The 23439-nt window shown below is 40.0% G+C and overlaps 1 protein-coding gene across 2 annotated transcripts in view; it reads left to right on the forward strand.

Annotated features, from left to right (window-relative positions):
• Positions 1-20830, forward strand: part of LOC126360305 (polycomb group protein Pc-like) — a 69085-nt gene extending 48255 nt beyond the window's left edge. For both annotated transcript variants that reach the window (XM_050007699.1, XM_050007698.1), the window contains 2 exons: positions 12747-12917; positions 20296-20830. In XM_050007699.1, coding sequence (XP_049863656.1) covers positions 12747-12917; positions 20296-20580 — 456 coding nt within the window. In that variant the 3' untranslated portion in view covers positions 20581-20830. The remainder of the gene's footprint in view (positions 1-12746; positions 12918-20295) is intronic.
• The last annotated feature ends 2609 nt before the right edge of the window (positions 20831-23439 follow it).

A 23439-nucleotide genomic window follows, 5' to 3' on the forward strand; every position in this document is an offset into this window, starting at 1 on the left:
AGTTTGCAGTTTCACTTGTTTTTATTTTGTTCCAACAACCGATGAGAAACAAATACACCTTTCCTTAATGGAGAGGAATGTTTGTTTGACAAATGTCATTTCAGTTTACTGGGAACCATAGCAGTCCCACCACACACACACACACACACACACACACACACACACACTTGGGGATTTGGCTTGTTTTCTCATCACACCAGAAAAAAGGTAAGATAAATAATTATCACTGTATTGCCTTTGAGCTACTTTTTTCTTTCTCAATTACTTCACTACTTGCACTCGAGCATAGACCACTCTGTACAATGAACAATAGTGGTGGGTGGGGGAACGGTTTAATGACACTGTAATCAGCCTAGGGATAGCGCCTTTGATTAATAATTAAAATGTCCTTGGTTCCGGATTCATAACCCACTGCTGCTTAAATTTTGATTAATAATCAGCATTGGCAGCCATAGACTTCCGGCATCAGAAGTAACCCTCATTCTGCCAATGGCCTTGTCATCGAGGGTGGACATAGGTTCAAGGCACTCTCTTGTCTTTAGGGTGAGAAACTGCCTCTAAAGGCGTAAGAATCAGCAATGATCAAGAGCATGAGGATGCAGAAGGCAATGGAGACCACTACGTTAAAGACACATAATGGGTATCCATAGGACATGTGGCCTCTAATTGAAAAAGTATCATGACGATCTCCCACCTTTATTACATACAGTGACTTAAAAAAAATTCCATTAATGCATAAAATACCGAAGTGAATCTAGTTTCTCCTACATATGTATAAAATGTATATAAAAGTTGTTGGGTCTCAACACACTGACTGCGAGCAATGGACTGATTATCAGACTGTGTCGGCTGTGATATTCATTTCATTGTGAAGTCCCTCTAGATGGAAAAATGTCAGCAGTATAGCTACCATGTCAAAAGTGCCACTTCCCCTCAATTCTGAGAATTCATTAGCTTTACACACTTTAAACATTTTTTCTTTTACTTATAATAAATAAACATGGTGAAACACAGAAACGTATATTCCCTTATTTTAAACACTGCCTGTTTCACTCAACAGTACACAAAGTGGCAAAACAAATTCGTGTGGTTTTCAGACAGGTGATTCATATGCAACCACTTGAGCATAAAATATTTCGTACCACTACTTTCCCCGTCTGTTATGTGATCGAAGTGGGTCGTGAAATATACACTGCAGAATTGCAGCACCATGAAGGCAGCATACAACAGGCATCAAATTGGCATGATTGCTTATGCAGATGACTAGCATTTCAGCATAACCACACATCTTCACCTGCAGTCTGTGTATAAGAAAAGATTACGCAGTTGGTCTCTCATTCAAAATTTGCATTTGAATGTTGGTTGTTTGAGAGACATGGTATTGCTTCATTAAAGAGGGAGAAATTTCTGTCAACATCTGTTGGAATACAAGTGCAGCAGGATTGTGAATGATTGAGGTTGCAGTGTATTGTTCCACTGTATTGCTGCTAGCAATGGCGGGGATCCCACAGTTGTTATGAAAATATGATGGGGTGTAACTTTCAGCGTGATAATGATGTTCTTTACCTTTGTGAAATGGTCGTTCTTATTGACTTCTCTCAGAGTACTTGTCCGATTTTGTTCTGGTGGCTTTAAAATCCAGAATTGCTGCACTACATGCTAGTGAATAACATGTGATACTACTGTTAACAGATCATCCATTCTTTTCCTTACCATATAAGTGACATACATGAACCCCTTCAACTTTCTATATACAGACTAAAAGTAATTTGTCCAAAGTTCATTTTAATTTCTGACAACTTGCGTTCTTTGTTAGTGTAATGGTGTTGTGAAAGTCTGTGTATCTACAGGACAGGCTGTTGATCCAAGGAATAATTGGACCCCCGAGCAGGCATTTCCTCCTCGGAGTAGCTACAACTGCTGTCCCTTATGGAAGACAAGCATCACTCCTCAGTGTAGCACACTATGTGCAAAATAAAACTCCCACACAATGTCGGTACCTTTACATTTGACATGTTATTTTATAATCTTAAGTTGTATCATTTTTCAGTAAGAAGGTACGTGTATCACGACAGTGGAATTGATGGGTTTAGGCACGTCATGCTCAACACCATGCCGAATCACAGTGACCATGTGCGTCTAGTTCCTGAGAGGACAGACACGTTGTTCACTTGGCTTTGGAGGATTGTATAGCCATGTCCTCAAGTTCGTGACTTAATAGCACCAAGACAAGTATGCACACAGACAGTAAGTAAAAGATATCTGAAGTACAGCTACCATTGTTGCAACTTTCCTTTACACATCACCAAAAAGAGGCGCACCAACAGTGGTGCACCAGATGACAAGAGGACAGCTTCCAGTACCACAAAGAACATTTCTGTGTGTGGAGTCTCCGAGTGGAACAACTGTTGCCAAGACTGTATTCGTCGACATCATAAAGGCCCAGCACCTGGCGTGATGCTTTAGTTTGCTGTTGCGTTACGTTTCTGGCTTGTTATGATGGGTAACTGTGACCTATCTTTAGATCTGTGTCATATGGTTCCCTCGCTGTCTGACCTTGGTTTGACAATTGCCTTAGCCAGCACGTTTTCCAGAGGTCTCATCTACTGAAATAATCTGGTTCTGGTTTGCCAAGAGACTGGCATGCCACAATTTGCCAGCCACTATGATTGTTGAACTCTGGTGCAGAGTTGAATCATTGTGGAGTGTCGTACTTATATCTGTGATCCAAGCTAAGTCCAGCTCGATGGTCAACCAGTGTGGAGATTGGTTGCTGGCAGTAGTGGCAGCTCTGGTACTTAATTTTGCATCCTGTATACCCCTAAATCACCTACAACTTTAATGTTTTCTTTCTACTATACTATGTACACACAATAAGTAAAATTTTGTTTGCTTTTCTTGTTGTTGCAGCACACTGAAGTAAATTTTGAACTATGGAAACTCTAGATAGGAATATCAACAATGTAGGAAAAGACAGATTGCTACTTACCATAAAGAAGACACATCATGTTGCAGACAGGCACAATTAAAACGTACGGCCACAGCCTTCGTCATGCACACATGACTGCCAACTCCAGCATCTTGGTCCGGAATGCAATTATCAGGTGGGATGCAAGCAGCAATCTGAAGGGGGTAGGGAAGGGATGTTAGTGTGCAGAATGGGGTAGAAATGAATGCTATCTGGTGCGAGCGTGTAAGGACTATACTGCCAATAGGCACATGGTCAGGAAGGTGGGGAAGACAGGTGGATGCGTTGGACACAGGGCTCCAAATAAACAGGGTGGGAGGCGAGAATAGGGAGGAGGTGACAGGACAGGGGGGTGGAAAATGTTGGGTAGATGGTGTGTAGGTTGAATCCGGGATAATAACTGGAGCGGTGAACGTGCTGTAAGGATAACTCCCATCGGCGCAGTTCAGCGAAGCTGGTGGGATAGGGAAGGACCCTGATGGCTTGGGAAGTGAAGCAGCCATTGATATCAAGTGTGTTATGTTCAGCTGCATGCTATACTACAGGGTGGTCTACTTTGCTCTTGGCAACAGTTTGATGGCTGATAATCATACCAATATAAAAAGCTGTGCAATGATCACAACAGAGCTGTTAGATGGCATGGCAGCTTTCACAGGTGGCTCGACCCCTGATGGGATAGGATAAACCTGTGACAGGACTGGAATAGGAAGTTCTGGGTGGGTGGATTGGGCAGGTTTTGCATCAGGGTCTTCCACAGGTATATGATCCTTCCGGCAAGGGGTCGGGATTGGGAGTGACTTAGGGATGGATTAGGATGTTGTGGAGATTGGTTGGGCGAAGGACATGCAAAGTATCTTGGGTAGGATGTCAGTTATTTCAGGGCATGATGATTGGTAATCAAAAAGCCCTGGCAATGGATGTGGTTCAGTTATTCCTGTCTAGAATGGTATTGAGTGATAAAGGGGACACTCCTTTGTGGCTGGTTCTTGGGGATGCACAGAGGATTGGGGGTGTGAGGGAAATGGGTATGGAAGATCTATTTGCGAACTTGGTCGCGCGGGGTGGGGTGGGGGGGGGCTGCCTGTCTTTGAAGGCCTAGGTGAGATTCTCAGAATTCGGAGCAAGGGAGTTTTTGTCACTGCAGATACACTCTCAAGTTGGCCAACCTCTATGGGAGGGATTTTTTGGTGTGAAAGGGATGACAGCTGTTAAAATGCAGGTACTGTTGGTGGTTTTAATGTGGGCAGAGGTGTAGATGGAGCTGTTAGGGAGGTGGTGTGGATGGTAGAGATGATGATGTGGTTGTGAAGGAATGAAGATAAGGTGTCTTGGCTCAGAGTCCAGATCACAAAGATATCGTCAATGAACCTGGACCAGACGGGGGGGTTTGGTGTTTGAGGAGGCTAGGAAGGTCTTCTCTGGAACACCCATCAAGAGGGTGGCATAGGAGGGTTATATATCTTACGTTCAAATGCGAAGTAGTTGTGGGTTAGGATAAAGTAAGTAAGGTGTTTGAGGAATGAGTATAACATCCCTTGGCCCATACTAGCGGTTAGGAGTCATGAATTGATCAACTGATTAGTTCAACGACCTTCCTATTGTTATTGGTTCATCGCTAGGTGGCGCATTTCACGCGCACGAGCGAAGTATTTATTCCTTGACAAGCAGATAAATGTGAGAAAATCAGTATATGACACATCTTTGTTACGAGACAGGATAACAAGAAGACGCGTATAATTTGTATTTTTTTGAGATTCACAGGCAATATGAAACATTATTGTGGGCTTAGTAACAGTCATAATACAGTCTGGTGCATTTTGAAAGGTAATTCGCTTATTTATATTTTTGATCAAAAGATTCTGTGATTAACTGTAATGAACGATGAGCTTGTATAGGACTCCGAACATTTGGTGGTCGATGTTTGCTGTATAACCTGCTTCAATAAACAGTCAAGTTTTCTCTGCTAAAATGAGCTCATTTCAATCGCAGACAATCATTGAATGACCAAATGTGAATGGCAGTATCCCAATTTGAGAAGATCCTGTAGAAGTTTTCTTTCTCTTACATTTCAAGTATTTTACAGGCAACAGTTGGAGTCTGAGTCTGCTTCTACACCACAAGAATAACTAATAAATCTTGGGTGAATCACATGGGAAAGATAGTTTCAGCGGCAGTATGACCATGGGCATGGGGGATGTTGGTGTATAGGGAGGTGGCATCAACAATGATAAGTAGGGATCCAGGAGGTAAACGGAGAGTCGGTGAAGGAAGTGGTTGGTGTCTGACATGGGAGGCTAGATTACAGGCAGTTGGTTGGAAGTGTTGGTCAGCGGGGGCACAATAACCAGTCGCAGTGGGCGGACTAGGATTGTTGGATTTGTGGATTTTGGGGAGCATGTAGAAGGTGGGTGTGCACTGTCACAGGGGGGAGGGAAATAGATTTGTGGGAGATTTTCTTAGAAGGACCTAAGGCTTTAAGCAGGTGTTGGATTAGTGGAGGCTCCTGCTTAGGTAGTCACTGCAACACATAACAACAGTGGTGGAACTTTTGTCTGCAGGTAGGATGAACAGATCAGGACTTGTTTTGAGGTTGTGTATTGCTGTACTTTCTTCTACTGAAAGGTTGGTGTCCTAAAGAAAGAACCTGACGAAGGATGGTGAGGACGTAAGGAATCCCTGGAAGGGTGACCAGTGGGTGGCTGGGTGGAGGGGGATCCTGGTTGGATGGTGGTATTAATTGGAAGAGGCAGAGTTCAATGTTGAAATTAGGGTGGGTTTGTCTGGAGGGATTGGCAGCAAAGAACTGCTTCCATTGCAGGGATCGGGAAAAGGAGAGCACATCTTTGATGGGTCTAGGATGGTTAAATTTAGATGTAGGGCTAAAGGTGAGCCCTTTGAGTGAGACTGAAACTTCTGTGGAGCTGAAGGTTTTTGTGGAAAAGTTAACAACACTGTTATGGGAATGTTTGGTCCCTGGATTTGGCGATGAGGCAAGTCGGAAAGGTTATCTAGGAGGGTTTAGCTGCTAAGGAAGGTGGACGAGAGGAACATTGTGGGTACAATAGAGGTTGGATAGGGGTGCTCCAATGTGTCAGTAGGATGTCAGTCGGTTGGATAACTTATAGAGGTGGTGTCTGGAATGCACTTGTGCTGGGGAGCAATGGATTCAGTTTCAGAGTTGTGATGTATGGAGTATGGATTGCAGAGTAGTAGTATCTCGTGGAAGAAGCAGAGGTGGTTCTGGGATGCCTGTGCCATTGAGATGTGTTTTTGCAGTACCAGGTTTGTGAGGGCCAGGCAATTCTGGAATATGAAAACGCCTGATACCATTCTAACAAGTAAAATTTCTGAATCATTTTGAGTGACTGAGCTATGACTTTGTTTCCTATTAGGAATGATTGATTGGTCGAACGAATTGAGAACTACATAATTACATAGATAGGAGGAAAAATTACAGCTGTTTGGATGAAATTGATGGTTTTTGTAGCATTTGAGGAACAGGATGTGGGACAGGGGTTTAGCCAGGAAAAGGGATACTTTTCTGAACTGGTGCTGATAGATGGAGCAAGAGGTCCACTATGGCAGGAGTGTTGGTACATGTTTATATCCTTGTCTTTGATGGCTCCAGCCACACCTCTGTCCACATTAAACCCACCTACCTGCCTTAAATCTCCAATCCTCCCACCACCACCACAAAGGAGTGTCCCCTTTATCACCTATTTCCACCTCGGACTGGAACAGCTGAACCACATCCTTCACCAAGGATTTGATTTCCTATCATCACGCCCTGAAGTGAGACACATCCTACCCGAGGTACTTCCCACTCCTAGAGTGGTGTTCGGTCGCTCATCAAACCCCTCCAACATCCTAGCCTGTCCCTATGCCACTCCAGTCCCAACCCCTAGCCTCAAGGATCATAGCCCTGTGGAAGACCCAGATGCAAAACCTTCCCAGTCCACCCACCAAATACTTCATATTCCATTCTTGTCACAAGTTTATCCTACCCCATCAGTGGCTGGGCCACCAAGCAGCCATCAGCTGTCGACCAGGATGAACAGCCACTGTCAAATGTGGCCAAGAGCAGAGTAGACAACCCTGTGGCATAACATGCTGCTGAACATCACACACTTGATTTCAGTGGCTGCTTCACTACTTGAGCCATGGCTCCCTCCTTCCACCATCAGTTTTTCTGAACTGCGCAGATGGGAGCTATCCTTACCACACATTCTCTGCTCCTGTATTTATCCCAGCCTCAACCTATGATGACATACTGTCCCCACACCCTCTGCCCACTCTACCCTGTCACCTCCTCCCCATTCTCATCTCCCACCCTGTTTATTTGGAGCCCTATGCAGACATATCTGCTCATCTTTTCCTGCTCCACTCCTGTATTGCTCCTTTTTTCCCCCCCACCTGCCTGTCCCACAACCTCCTGACACTGCGCCTGTTGGGAGTCTAGTCCATGCACACTCCAGCAGACAGCGTTCGTCTCTCTCCCCACCCATAAACTAATATCCCTTCCCCGCTCACTCCACATTACTGCTCGCATCCCATGTGATTATTTCTTTCTGGTCCAAGATGTTTTAGTTGGCGGTCATTTGTGTATGAGGTGTGCTGGCTTGTGTGTGTGAATGATATGCATGTGTGTCTTTTTCTGATAAACGCTGTGGCCAAAAGCTTGATGTAAATACTTTTTCCTACATTGTTGAAGTAAAAATTAGTACTACCAAGGCTAAAAGATTTGACATATTACAAATTACTGTAGTAATTTAAAACTGAATATCTTCATTAATCTACATACAACTTATTTATTTAGTGATCCATACACTTATATTTGAAGAATTTTTCAACATTAGACACAGTCGTGTAGTTTTCTTTGTACTTTAGTAAGATCAAATTAACCATTAAACATTTTTTTTAGTTATTTGGTTTTTTACTTTTGTTGTCCTGTGCATAGCAGTTAAACTTAGGTTCGTTATTATTTGCAACCCAAGCCAAGTTTACGAAAGTTCTTAGCAAGTAAGCTAGATCATACCAGGTAACTTCCTCCTCTGTTGTTATCCATAGGAGGACATTGCTACAGTTCCCCTTTAATTACCAGTTCTCTTTGTAACTTTGGGTTCAGCACCATATAATGTGTTTAATGCACACATTTTGTTAGACGTAAACATTTTCAACAAATTTAATTTTGCATATGGACACAGTGGAATATGATTGTATTCATAGAACCTGTCAAGTGTGTGTGTGTGTGTGTGTGTGTGTGTGTGTGTGTGTGTTATTCACTGTGGACTGTTGGAGCAATCAGACCTGAAGGAAGTTGTATTGAGAAAGACTGTCTATGAGCTTTAACCTGACTAGTACTGCAGTGCTGTTAAATATCTGGATTTTACAAAAGTCTTCACTATTTTTCCATGCTTAATTTGTGCTAAATTGCTTCATCATTAACACACCCTGTTGTCACAGCAAACAGATGTGAAAACGTGCTGTCTAATTCTAAAGACGTAATTTGACTCTGCATTTACATGAAATTGTACAAAAACAACATTTCCATTGCAGTATTTACAAAATTGATATTTTAGAAGGAATGATAGATGATGTGATGAGTGAGACACAGGAAAAGAACAGTCTGTGGGATTCTTTAAATCTTCAAACATATTGACTTAGATTAGGTGCCAGATAACATACCAAATTGTATATAAACTAAGCAACTCACATACTGAAGATATCTGTAGCTTGAGAAATTACACCCTAAACCATATTGCTGGTATTACAGTCTCTCCTCAGATTTACCTTGTACACTGAATGTTTTAAGCTGGAAAATTCCTTGATCTCATTAAATATGCAGTGTTTCCTCTGTCTGTCTTTTCGTTGAGCTTGCTATTAGGTTATACTATTAGATGTCTGAAAATTTAGAATTTAATTCACGGATACTGTATTTTATAAATTTATAGATGCCACATGTGTCTCCTGTGTTATGTCTGTCAGTAACAAATATCTGAGTCACTGGAAGAATACTTCAATGTAACTATATCTACATTCAAACTCACAATCTTATTCATATCTGATTTGTCCTTGACATCTTTCTCCATCTGGCACATATACTTACACGAACAATCTAAATTATGTGCGTTCTCATTTCGTACCTCTCTTTTCCTACATTGTTAGCCATATTTTAGTAACTGTTTAGTGTTTTCATTCTGCTTCTCTGGAAGACCCTTAAACAGATTACTGATATCTACTCCCATTTTTTAAAATTTGTTTTAGTTTCAATATTTTAACACCTACTAACATTAAAAATAATGACTCATTCTAACACTAGTGGATTAACAGTGTAGCAAATCAAATCAAAATTTTCTGAAAACATTATACCTCTATTTTCAGTGGTGAGTCAGATATATAAGCACCTAAATACTGAAGTACCACTACATGTTCAATCGTAATAAATTATATTTCACATTGTTCCCCAAGGTAAAAAAAAGAAAAAAAGTTAAGCTGTTGTCAAACAAAGGTTGATTTGAACACCACATTGCTTTATTAAGCAACCCTTGTTGCAGTTGGTATGTCATTGGCTTCCTTTGACCACTGAATTGACTTAACCAGTCAGTTTTAGGAGAACTCACAGTTTAACATGGATTCTGCGCCTTTTGTAATTCAGGATTTTTTTATTGTCCACAGTTACTGCTATGTCATTTAGCATTAACTTACAATTAAGAAAATCTTCAGTGAAGAGAATAAGAGATTTTCTGTTTAATTGATATTTGAAGACGTTCCAAGATGACACCATACATGCTATTTTTTAATTTAATTTCTGTGTAACATTATGTACACATTAAGTAACTACAACAAAGGACAGCTGTTAGTGAACTGCATGTGGAAAGAGCCTTATTTCTCAGTAGGATTTCTGAAGTTGACTTACAGAAGTATTCATTACTGTCTAATGGGAAGTAGTTTATGATCTCATGTTGGTAAATACATGTCTGCATGCATCTGCAGATGTGTTTTGTAGTAACCTTTATATTATTGTCTACACTCCATAATCCCATAAAACGTGTTGAACTGAAAAAGTTATATGAAGAATGTTTCCTTAATGTTTCATTTGCTAAGAAAAGCTTCCTGTTATCCTGGTTTTAATGAGGCTGAAGACTGGATGTATAACCAAAAAACATACATGTATCAAAACACACATATTTTTGCTGGAAAATGCTGTTTACAAAACATGTCACATTCAATAACACTTTGTGCCATTTACACATTACTCATTGGCAACTGACAATTTGTCTACGAATTATTCTTAAAACATACTGTGTGTTTCAAATCACTTAGTTTCAGTTCACTTCAAGAAAGTAACTATCCCATTTTATTTGGTTTATTTGTCATTCAGTTGTTCTAATTTACCAGAGACTCAAAACTTTGATACAATGAAAGTGGTTTTGTCCTGCATCTTCTAATAACAGATCAACATATTTCGTTGTTTCACTGTGCTTGATAACGTGTTCCTCAATCGCTTCATTTTCATACACTATTTCTGTAGAACATACTTTGTCTCTTAACTGCTCAAATCTTGGTCCATAGACATCATTATTTAACGACTTACAGATGTTTATGTCATCTACATATTTGCAACCTGTAATTTGTTTCACAAAATTGGTCAGATGAGCAGCAGTGTCACATTTCTCACTGTTTCAAAACCATTTTCAGCAGAGTGTGTTGCAATTTTCTTCTGCAAGTGAGCTTTTGCTGTATTGTCAATTTGTTCCCGTGCTTGCAAATGCTGCAGATCGCATTGAGCTCGATGAGGAATTTGTGAAAACAGGGTGTATGAACCTTCTTGCACTTTCATGAGATTCAACCGATAACTTTGTTTCAAAGCTGCGACCACACCTTATTCCATCCATGAAAATCATTCTGTCAACTGAAACAAGTACGTCTTTAGTATGATGACAAAGTGTGTTATCCAGTAAAGCAGCAGCTCTTTCGGGTAATATTTTTCCCTCCAAATACTTACACACAGCAGGAATGAACAGAGAATGTCTCTGAAGATACTACTAGCTGTCCAAGTTCCTTGTTGACACCATGTAATGAAGTGGTAGGTTCATTATTCCTTTCACTGTGTGAGGTTTTTTTCTCTGTTGCCAATAATGTGTGGCTATTTGTGTTTGACTACAAGAAAGATGTCCAGCCATCTTCCACCACTACGTTGCCAAATCCTTAAATTAACATGCCAACCATGTAAAGATATGGGGTAAAGGTATGAAGAAAGGAGGAGGAGTGATTATTTCTGTTGCAAGCAAAAGAACAGTTTACCTATCTTTAATAGAACATATATGGTAACATGCACCTCAGTCTTAGACGCTTAAGCTCATGTTCGCATGCCTCTTCCAATACAGACCAGTTTCAACAGAGTTGTAAATTTGTTTCAGGAGAAAATTGTTTTCTTCGATACAACTAAAGAATTCATTACAAAAAGCATCAATTGCATCTTTAGAACACTAAGTTTCTCACACAGAGCAGCAATTTCTGGAATCCATTAGTGATGTTTAAAACTACCCTAATGAAGTGTTAATGTGTAGTGCTGCTTATACTTTTGTGCAGACTTGAAGTTCTCAGGCATTCCAGTGTGGTTGTCAGCATTGGTTGCAAATTTTAACAGCTTTCTTTTTATTTAAGTCTTTCACTACTTATTTGCCCGTCCCATACACCTGAGATAATTTTACTGTAAATTCATCCTTTTATAACATATCTAGAACTTCTAGTTTCTTTTCAGTATTTAAAACAGCATATTTGCATTTTTCTGCCAACTTACTAGCACACGTAGGACACACAAACTGTCCATAACTTCAGCAACAACAAGAAACTTGGCTTATGTTAACACTCATTGTCAGTGATTCATTTTAGAAGCTACAGTGTTATTGAGACTTATTGGTTGCTAGAGAAGTGCGATCAACAGTGCATTCATCCTGGTAATATTTAACACTAAGGCTTTCATTTCACATCATCAAAGAGCAAAAATTCTGCAAGGGATTGGTCCAGAAGAAAACCTAAATCATTTTCTTTTACTATTGGGTATAGCTTTTAGGAAAGGTCTACGCAAGTATAAAGACAAGAAATTGGCCATGAACGTGTTACAAAAGTAGAGTCCCTGCATTTATTGAAGATAAAATGAGAAACAACAGAAAAATAATTTATGAATGTCTGACATAAGGATTGGGGCAACCACCGTCTTCTGGCAGACGAGTCACTTGCATAATACTGTATTCTTTTCTTCTTTCAAGGACTAGATGATTTGCATTTTCTGGTCTCAGAAGAAGTTTAATAGTATATTCCAAACGATAGAATTCATGCTAGTCGTACCGTAATACTTCAGGCTTTTTTATTGTATCAGTGGTTGCCAAAGTATGCAAGGATAATAGGCACATAAGATAATTTGTGCTGTGATAATCGAGTTTGCTGTATTTGAAATGTCATAGATTAGTTGAAGTAATTGTTAACAGGATTTTCCCTAGAATTATGACAATAGTTTTCATTATATATTGCAGTTATTATTGCAGCTAGCATGACATTCCCGCAAGTGTCTCTTTTGCGCTGGGAACAGATCTTAACTTTTGTATTATCAATGTTTACACTGATTAGTGTATTATTAGATGAGAGTAAGAGTTAGATAGGAATAAGATTTGATACATTTCACACTTACAGAAATATCTTGTGGTGGTGCACATTAGTACATAATCAAACATGTAATTTTGAGTTGTTAGTTCTGTGTAATATTTTGACTTCACAGCCACAGCCTATTTCTGCCAGAAGGGCATCACAGGGCTCCCCATGTGCTGGTCAGGCCCCACCTGCCTCTGGTTCACCGCCGCCTCCAACACTGATTACTCCACCAAGTCCCAAGGTGGGAGTCACCACCCTCATTGCACCAGAGCTCTCACCAGCTCAGGTGAACAACGTGGTAAGTAGGAAACTTTCACAGGCCTTAACATTACTTTATGTATCAGCTTATAAACTTACTGTTTCTACAAGCTGTCCATCAGTTTGCTTTATAGTGTACAGTGGAATGTCATTAGCAGGAAAAATACTATTGAAAAATAGCTGATTTGCTGATGGAAAAAAATCATGTGGTGGAAGTGCAGAATTAAAGGTACCATATTGTGGGATTTGAGGCAATATGCAGTCTCTTCATGCCACACTATCTCAATAAATTGTAATTCAAATTATATCTTTTTGAGAACATGTTCAAGGTGTCACTCTCAAAAACTCAAAATTATTTGTTAGTATACAAGAAGCAAAAATATATTAAAAACAAAGATTCCAAGACTTACCAAGCGGGAAAGCACCGGTAGACAGGCACAATAAAATAACACACAAAATTTCTAGCTTTCGCAACCAACGGTTGCTTCTTCAGGAAAGAGGGAAGGAGAGGGAAAGACGAAAGGATGTGGGTTTTAAGGGAGAGGGTAAGGAGTCCATTCCAATCCCGGGAGTGGAAAGACTTACCTTGGGGGGGGGGGGGGGGGGGGGGGGGGGAAGGATAGGTATGCGCGCGCGCGCGCACACACACACACACACACATATAAAGGCACAAGCAGGCATATTTACAGTCCTGGAAAGAAAAACACATATACACAGATAAGATGTATCTTAGGGATGCACTGCACAGTGGTCCATAAAAACAATGAATTTCCTATTTCTAAGGCCCAACCTTGCATCCCAGGCACATCAGACCTGTTATGCTTATCTTCATGGAGATGTCTGCACCTTTTTAAAGCATTGTGGACCCGTCACATTCTCATTAATATGCAGTAAGACCAGCTTCTCTTGACTTAAATTTTGTGTTGTGGCATCTCTCTCCTCTGAACCTGAGAGTTCTGTGAAGCAAAAGGTGGAAAAATAAAGCCTTATTTTTCCACCTTTTTTCATTCGCATTAAAAGCATCTTTGGGGGTGTATGTCATTGTGATTGATGGAAGAGTCCCCCCCCCCCCTCCCCTCCATGACTGAACAGTGTCAATGTTTAGGCTTCAAGCCTCTTGTTGAACACAATTCTACACTAAATGCCAGTTTCTCCAAGCATGGTAATAAGTGTTACGTTTATTGCTTGACCATTGCCCCTGCTTCTGATTGTTACTTGTCAGTAGAAGTGAGAAGTCATTGTTAAGCCTATGAGAACTACTACTGCACATCATTTCTGTCATAGCAAAAGTCTGTATGATGCCAAAGTTACTGTCGGTGACCAGCACTGTGTGCTGCTCATTTCCTGACCATGTGGCTGTAAACATCCTACTCGCATTATTCCCAGAAGTTGCAGTCGCCTAGCAGTACCGATACCACAAAATTTGAACATGATAATTTGGGGGGGGGGGGGGGGGGGGAATGTATAATAAAGTCATTTAACATAGGTTTAATGCAGCTGAGAGTGGAACTTAAAAAAATGGATGTACGAGGGTCGGTCAAAAAGTAATGCCTCCCATTTTTTTTCTACTTAAAAAAATTAAGTTAAGTGAAAAATTTGAATTTGGCGCCATTCCTCAAACCTTCTTCTGCAATCCACTGCAGTAGTAACTTTCTGTGTCAACAGGTGGCAGCACAGCAGAAGTTTGTAAGATGGCCGACATCGATGTTCGTTTGAGACAGCGTTGTGTGATTGAATGCAAAAGGTGAAACGCCCATATGCATTCATGAAAGACTGAAGAAGGTGTATGGTGTTGTGACAGTGGATGTCAGCAATGTTAGACGATGGGTTCGTCGTTGTAAGGAAGCTGAAGGGCAAACACCGTTGACTGACGAAAAGCGGAGCGGCAGGCCGGTGAGTGCAGTGACTCCACACAACATTCAGCAAGTTGATGACATCATTCGTGGTGACCGTCGGGTGACTGCAGATGAAGTGTGTCGCATTATTTCTCTTAGTAAAGGCAGTGTGATCACGATTATTAAACAATTGGGGTACTCAAAAGTTTGTGCACGGTGGGTTCCAAGAATGTTAACCGATCAGAATAAAGAGGCAAGGAAAACAATAGCCTCCCAACACTTGCAGTGCTTCCGTTTGGAGGCAGATGAGTTTCTGAAAAAAATTGTGACCGGGGACGAAACATGGGTGCATTTTTTTGAACCCGAATCAAAGAGGCAGTTAATGGAGTGGCGTCACACAAGCTCGCCGAGGAAGAAAAAATTCAAAACTGTGCGATCGGCAGGGAAAGTTATGGCAACAGTTTTCTGGGATACAGAGGGTGTGATTCTGGTTGATTTTTTGGAGCAGGGATGCACAATGAATTCTGTTCAATACGTCACAACCCTCAAAAAACTTAAAGCACGTCTTCAGCGAGTTCGCCCAACAAAATCAATGGCAGATGTTCTTCTTTTGCATGACAATGCAAGACCACACACCAGTCGTCACACCTCTGACGAGATTGTCAAAATTGGATGGGAAGTTTTGCCTCATCCCCCATACAGCCCTGACCTGGCACCATCAGACTTCCATCTGTTCGGGCCACTAAAAGAAGCTCATCGTGGGATTCATTTTGAAGATGAGGAGGCCGTCAAAACATCCGTGCGTCAATGGCTTAGGAAGCAGAGCTGTGATTTTTACCGTGCTGGGATACATGCCCTTGTTCAAAGATGGACCAAAACTGTAGAGATGGGCGGAGATTACATTGAAAAATGACAAAATGATCCTCAATGTTGTGGTTTTCAACCTATGTAATTGCATTTAAATTTCCTGACAATTAAACGTAGAAAAAAAAATAGGAGGCATTACTTTTTGACTGACCCTCGTACTACATACTGAGATTACACTGTACTACTCATTTTAATGTTCCAACTGTAAATGCTTTGGTCAGTATATTTGAGTTGTAATTATTGTAATCCTGGTTTAGCAGAGAAATGATTCATTCCTCTGTTATATAAGAATGTTGTGGGAGAGTCCCATAAGTTGTGAAGGCAACTGAATAAGACCATTGGCATCATGAGCTGAAGTCCTGTAGCATATTAAAGGAAGCAGTGAAATGATAGGTTGCAGGGGCAAAGAGTGGAGAATGGTCGTGAAAGTATTTACAAGAAGCTTTCTGTAGAAAGGTGTAGCATTTGAGATATAGATCTTTTTATTTGTAGTTATCTACCTTAATATGATGCTTTTGAAATACAATAAAATTAAAAGAATTTTATGATTGATGTTTCAACTAGTTGAGTGACAGGAGACAGCCACCATCCAGCTGTATTTCTTTCTTGAGTGCCTTGTTTTCATGCATGCATGGCTGGCTGCACACTGATACCACCCCTCAACACTGTTAGCTGTAGTACTATCAGGCCCATATAATCTGGTGACATAAATTTTGCTCGTCACATTCTTGCCCTTTTGCAATAAAATGTAACACCCGAGTAGTGGTGGCTGTGGGACGCATATAATATACTTGCAATTTTTTATGGTAGTATTTTAATGAAATCTCAAAACAGGTTATAATTCTATCAAAATACAGTTGCATTTTTAGTGAAGTTGAATTTCAATAACAAATCATACGTTCAATTTTGTTACAGATACTTTATAGCTTCTTGGACACACATGTGAAATGCGAATGGTTCCGTTCTTTTAAAGTACGTAGAACACAAACTAGTAAAGATTGATTATGAAGATGAATTTGTTAATGCCCTTTGATCACTGTCTCCTCATACAAAAAATAAAAATATCAAATTTGCTGACATGCAGACAGTCAGTACCTTGAGAATTCATACTAGTAATCAAAACATTGAAATAAGTCGTGCCTACAATGTTGAAACAAAATGCAATTTTTATGGAAGGTTCAGAAGACAACAAAATAATTTCAAACTAAAAAAATCCTTTAAAAGATCATTCCAGTCATGATATCATGTGAGTGGCAACAGCAAACTTGCTGTTCTTAAAAAATGTTATATTGCATGGGTGCAATATGGACATAACTGAATGCACAAATTTCATAGATGTGCCACAGGAATACACTAACTCATTCCTACGCAGTGGCCGGTTTTAAAGTCATCAGACTGCTGCTAAAATACAGCTATTTCCAGAGTGAATGTTTCACTCTGCAGTGGAGCTTGCACTGTTTTGAAACTTCATGGTACATTAGAACAGTGTTCAGGGCACTGTCACAACTGTAATAAGTAAGCCTGGGAAGGTGGTGGTTGGTAGGTCAGAGCATTGCCGTTTGCAGATTCTGGGTTTGGCTTCATATTCCAGTCCAGCACGAAGTTCTCATGTTTCACTCTCCAACACAAAATTCACAAATTTTTCTTATTTTATAATGCCTTAATGAAAGGATACTATTTTCTGAACCATAAATGCTAGTTGACAGGGTGGCAATTCTTTTGAAAAACCTGTAATTCTTAGGGCATACATGTTACAAGGAGAAACTACGGAATTTCATAAAATCTCAAGAAATTCTATGTTTTTAACCTAGCATTGAAATTTAGTTTTATTGAGTTTTAAATCACAAACATTAAAAAAAATTATTATTCCATATAAATTAACACACTTTTAAATATATTCATATAATTATGAAACTGTGGTTGATGTTACACTATGTGATCAAAAGTATCTGGACACCCGGTTGAAAATGACTTACAAGTTCGTTGCGCCCTCCATCGGTAATGCTGGAATTCAGTATGGTGTTGGCCCACCCTTAGCCTTGATGACAGCTTTCACTCTCGCAGGTGTACGTTCAGTCAGGTTTCTTGGGGAATGGCAGCCAATTCTTCATGGAGTGCTGCACTGAGGAGAGGTATCGTTGCCAAAGTCGGCATTCCAAAACATCCCAAATGCGTTCTGTAGGAACCGCACAATAACCCTGAAAGAGTGGTTCAGTGTTGGGTGGTGGAGCGGACTGCGATAGTCGTCATGGTGTCGTGGACAACTGCGGCTGTGGCGGGGTCTGAGCCTCTCAGTCGTTTGTAGGTCCCTAAACTATTTATTTAAAAGTTTTTATTGGGTAACATGGATGTAAGATGGCTAAATAACAGCAGAATAGTTCTCGTATTGTATGACATTTATCTTTTTCTCAACAGGTACACCTTGCTGTGGGAAAAGTCTGGCTTCCAACTGCAGCTTATTTGACAGAAATATCATCCGTTGAAATTTATTACTTCATGGACCAAACACAGACCTGTGTAATGTGCAAGACTATATGAATTGTTGATTGCAAGCCTTACAGATTGGGAAACATGCCAAATTTCAATAAAATCAAAGAACATTTGAAGATATTTGGGAAAATTTCAAACACTTATTTCCCTGCTGTGTCTAGTAATTACAACTTGATTCGCAATCAGTTGGGAAGGACAATAATAATGGAATCACATAAAGTGTGAACTGAAACGAAAAGCAACTAGAAACTTCCAGTGACTAAGTTATGGAAAATATACCTTTGTCACCGATAAGCTGACTCCACAGTGAAAGTAATTTGAAACTGTCCATATTTACTTTCTGTGGCTCCTAATTTCAAAATTATGTCACATGCAAAGCAGGCGGATCGTCCCCAATGAATTCAGAGGAAGGGTTGAGCCAGTCAGTCCTGTAATGGAAACTTGTAAATTAACAGAAAAGGGTAAAGTACTTCAATATTGTGTGCTAGATCTACCCATTGTGCAGTGGTACAGGTGAATACAAAGCATTTGGGCTATAAGTACTTTTTTGTGTTACATCCTATTCCTAGCATATCAAACCTTCAAGAAGTGCAAACAATTCAGAAAGGAATTCCACAGGGTGAGGTCAGTCAATCCCTCCTTACCAGTGCTGCGTGGTGTTTTCTGATTGCACTAAGCCTGTTGCCTCCCGGCTCAGCCGGGTACCCCGACTAGCCACAGGCCTCATGGTATATCGTGTCTCGTGCTCTCTGTCGCCAGTACAGTTGAGCTTGACTACCAATCGTGTGGGCAACAGGACAGAGCGGTCAGACTCAGGCAGGAAAATGTGGTGTGATGCATGGCTCTGATCCGCAGAGTATCAAAACATCCCGAATTGTTGAAAAAATATAACTTGAGGTAGCCCCCATGGCCAAAATTGCACATGCATGCATGTATGTGTGGCAGTGCTGTCAACTCAGGGGTAAACTGGGTCAAATTTATCAGTTTCTTATATGTCTAAATCCAAATCACAATAGTGTCCTATGATGTAAGGACATGAAATTGTTGCTTATGAAGCATCCATTGGTTTTGGAGTAAGCTTGTAAAATTCTAAAGAGTCACCTTGTGCCATTACTATTAATTCCCTCATTTGTCAAGAATGCTTCTGTTTTATAACAAGTAATTGGACAAAACAGCAAGAGACTGTAAATAGATACAATTATTCACCCTACTAAAATTCCATGCTGTGTAACAGAAGTTTGCAGTGAGAACCAATTGTTGGTGTGAGGAAGTGGGCTGAAATAAGAATTATCATTATGTTAGTAAAAAAAAGGGGGGAATTAAACAAGAATGTTGAAGCAAGAATAAGAAGACTATTGTGGTACTTGAAAGGATGGGAATGTCAAATTTATCTCCTGTGGGTTAGTACAGCAATGAAATTGATTTTACAACTATATCCTTATTTGATCTGAACATTCGAGGAAAATTGTTGCAAATTGTATATTTAGTTCATTACACATTGCATTAGATTGTTTAGTTGACGTGTGTGTGTGTGTGTTTTGAACATCTACCTTTTTACACTACAAACCACTCAGTATTTTATGGTGAAGAGTACCTGGTGCACCAGAATAATGTTTCACCCATTTTGTTCCTTTGTGATTGGTGTGTGAGAAGAAAGCTGCCAGTACCTTTGTTTATGCCCAAATGTGTGTAATTTTATACTCGTACTCATGAAAACATGTAATAAGATTCTCGACTTCCAATAAAACATGCATGCTAGTAAATTTCTCATGCTGTATCCCACAGAAGTTTTAGCAACTGAGCAATGCTCTTGTACAGCTGTCCCTCAAATTTTGACTCTGTATTAACAGAAAACAAATTGTTAAGGGTGCCAGGCAAATGTATAATATTGCAAGTATTTGTCGAAGATCGGTGTTTACTTGGGTGAAAAACACATACTTAGATATCTACCATCCTTTAACTAGATTTTGTGAGTGTTCCATGTTTAAATTGCTCCAGATAAATAACTGTTTTTTATGTTTATATTTAATATCTGTCATGGTAGAATATGATTTTACAATTCCTTTAATACATTGTTATTGTTTTTAGTAAGACTTGGTGAGGATACATGGTGTGCCATGTAGTAATGGAATTCACATGCTGAGATCTGATAATTTTTCGGTGAGAGTTTTAACAGTAGCATCATTTTTAGAAAATTGCTAACGAAATTTTTATCCTTTTTTTCAGAAAAATGCAGACGCCCAGACAGACACAGGCAGCAGCCACGTCTCACCTATCACAGAAATATCAACTGAGGGCCCTGGGAATACAGTAGAAGAGCAAAGCGTAAAGGCATCCCGTGCACCTGTTATTCCAAGTGCTCGCTATTGGCAAACAGTGAATCCAGTGGCGGATCAGGTATTCATTACTGATGTCACAGTCAATCTGAAGACTGTTACAATCCGGGAGTGTAAAACAGAAAAGGGTTTCTTTCGTAAGCGTGATGAGTCAAATTCTAGTGATGTAACGTGACTTGACATGATGTACTTTAAATTTGATGCCTACTGGCTCTTGAAATGTTGGTTGATGTAGGTAGAAGTTTGTGGCATGATGACATTCAACACTAACCAATAATGTCACTGTATCTTTGAGATATGCAAGTACATATAAATTGAAGTGTCACCTTACATTTATAGTCACATGGAATACGAAAACATATTTTTGCTAGGAAATTGTATGTTTATTGAGATTATATCAATAAAACTGGCATTGAGACCCACAATTAAGTGTAATTATTTTGTAACAATCCTTATGCCTAATATTGTTGTTATTGTCAACTGATATGAATTTAACTTTTGTTATTATCAGCCATTCATTTGACATCCATTGTTGAACAAAGGTGTTCTTTAGACTGTAACATGCATTATGGTCTTCCATGTCACTTCTCCACATTTTCGGAAGTTCATCCTTTTACCTTCATTAAGTTGTCACTTTGGTCTTTTGTTTTGCTTGTTGCAATGCCTGCGATGTAGGATTTTCAGTAATGGGCTGGAATAAATAGCAGTAGGTGAATGCAGGAGTCACGTTTTGTAGCAGGAACCTTGGGGGATGCATAGTGGTCTGAGAATACATGTGGTTTGACTTTGATGCCATAGAGTTCAAAAAGTGATGAAAGGACATCAAGGAGAATTTATCACATTTCAGGGCTTGATTTAAGAAAAATAATCATTTTAACAGAGCAATGTGATGAGGTCTGGGTGATCCAGAGTTCACATCTGCATTGTTTGGAAGGGACAACTGTATTTATCATAGAGTGAAGGGAAGATACTGGTTGGAGGATTTGTTTGTGGGTAAGATCTGCGTGGTAGTTGCAAGAGAGGAAAGCTTTTGTTTGAAGATTGCTGTTGTGGTGTGGAGAGGATTGGTGATTTAGCAAATAAACTGATTAGCCGTAACATTATTACTACCACCTGCTTAATAGCAAGCCAGTCCACCTTTTGATGCAATACAGCAGCTATTCTATGTGGCAAGGATTCAAAAAGCCCTTGGTAAGTTTCCAGAGATAGCATATGTTATGGACTATTAAAACCTCCATGCCTTTTCTTATATTCCCTCCAGTATTAAAAATGGCCATATATCAGACAGAGCGGGAAACCTATCTCTAGCTTGCGACATTAGATCCAACTGGCGGCAGCAGCAGTGCACCAATGCGATGAACACAAGTGCGAGGGATTCACAAGCTTGCTAACACTGTCTCCCTCTCGCCCCCATGACAAACCCAGAACACTGTGTAGCCTATGATGCATCATTGCCGTCTATGGTGCCAGTGAACTTTTATTGAAAGTGATTTGTGTTCTCGGTAACAGTTCAATATTTTTCCTAGTAGCTAGTTTCATGCATGTGACGGGGGCTATAAACGGAGAGTAATAGATACACAGAAGAACATGGAAATAAAGCAGCCGAGTGGCATTTTGTCCCTCCACCAACAGAAAAAAATCATTCGCGATTAGTGGGCTAGTAAAGAACAACTGAAAAAAAATGAGGAAGACTAAATGTGTAAATAGAGGACTGTGTGCAAAGTGGCCAAAACTAGAAGGTGATGTGTTGAAAAGGATTCAGGGACACTGTCAAAATGGCACTGGAATTTATACAGAAATAACTCGGATACATGCTTGTAAACTAGTGCTGCAGTGGAACTTGACAGGCTGTGGCACTTGGTTGGTGCCACAGGATTGCGAACCAGAGTCACATCTTATAAAATGCCACAAGAGTTTGAAGAGAAAATATTATTCTTCCATCGTATTATTATTCAGCATCGAAAGGAAACCTGTGTGGAACTTAGCCGAATAGCGAATATTTACGAAACTCATCTGACATTTGATGTGCCAAGTAACAGGAATACTGCCATGAAAGGCGCTAAAACTGTAACTAAAAAACATATTAAAAACAAAGATAGACACAATAAAAAACACACACACAGAATTTCAAGCTTTCGCAACCAACGTTTGCTTCGTCAGGAAAGAGGGAAAGACGAAAGGATGTGGGTTTTAAGGGAGAAGATATGGAGTCATTTCAATCCCTGGAGCGGAAAGACCTTAGGGGGAAAAAAAGGGCAGGTATACACTCGCGCGCGCGCACACACACACACACACACACACACACACACACACACACACACACACACACACATATATATGCAGACACAAGCAGACATATTTAAAGGCCAAAACTACAAAAACAAGTGGACATGAAAAAATGCACTACACTTTTGTTCTTTCTTGTTGTGCTGATGGTACTAAACTTAATCAAATGATGCTTTTCAAGCGCAAAACAATGCCAAAATCTTCTGAAATACTGCCAGGTGGTGATGTTCATGTACATGGCAAGGGTTGGGTGGATAAGGCTGGCACGAAATTGTGGATTAACAGTGTGTGGGAGGAAAGGAAAGGTGCTTCATTGAAGAAGTGTTCCCTTCTTGCACTAGATCAGTTTAGCAGTCCTTTGAAATAGAAACAGAGATGGGGAATATAGAGCTTGCCGTTTAGCTGGGAGGACTTAACTTCACAATTGCAACCTCTTGAAGTCACGATAAATAAACCACTTAAAATGTATATGAGAGAGGAAAGAAACAAATGGATGAAACCTAACATGAATCCGCACTGAAGAGAGCTTGAAAAGACTTAAAATCAAACAAGTGTGTTAGTGGATAAAACAGTCATGGTCTAGAGTGAGAGAACACATTATTGTTAAATCTTTCAAGAAGTGTGGCATAAATAACAGTCTCAATGACAGTGAAGACCACCTATAATATGAAGAAGACAACGATGATGATGATGAAGAGGAGGAGGAGGAGGAGAAAGTTCAGAAGATGAATTTTCATAGATTTTAAAG

The sequence above is a fragment of the Schistocerca gregaria genome, chromosome 1 (assembly GCF_023897955.1).
Source record: "Schistocerca gregaria isolate iqSchGreg1 chromosome 1, iqSchGreg1.2, whole genome shotgun sequence".
Lineage (NCBI taxonomy): Eukaryota > Metazoa > Arthropoda > Insecta > Orthoptera > Acrididae > Schistocerca > Schistocerca gregaria.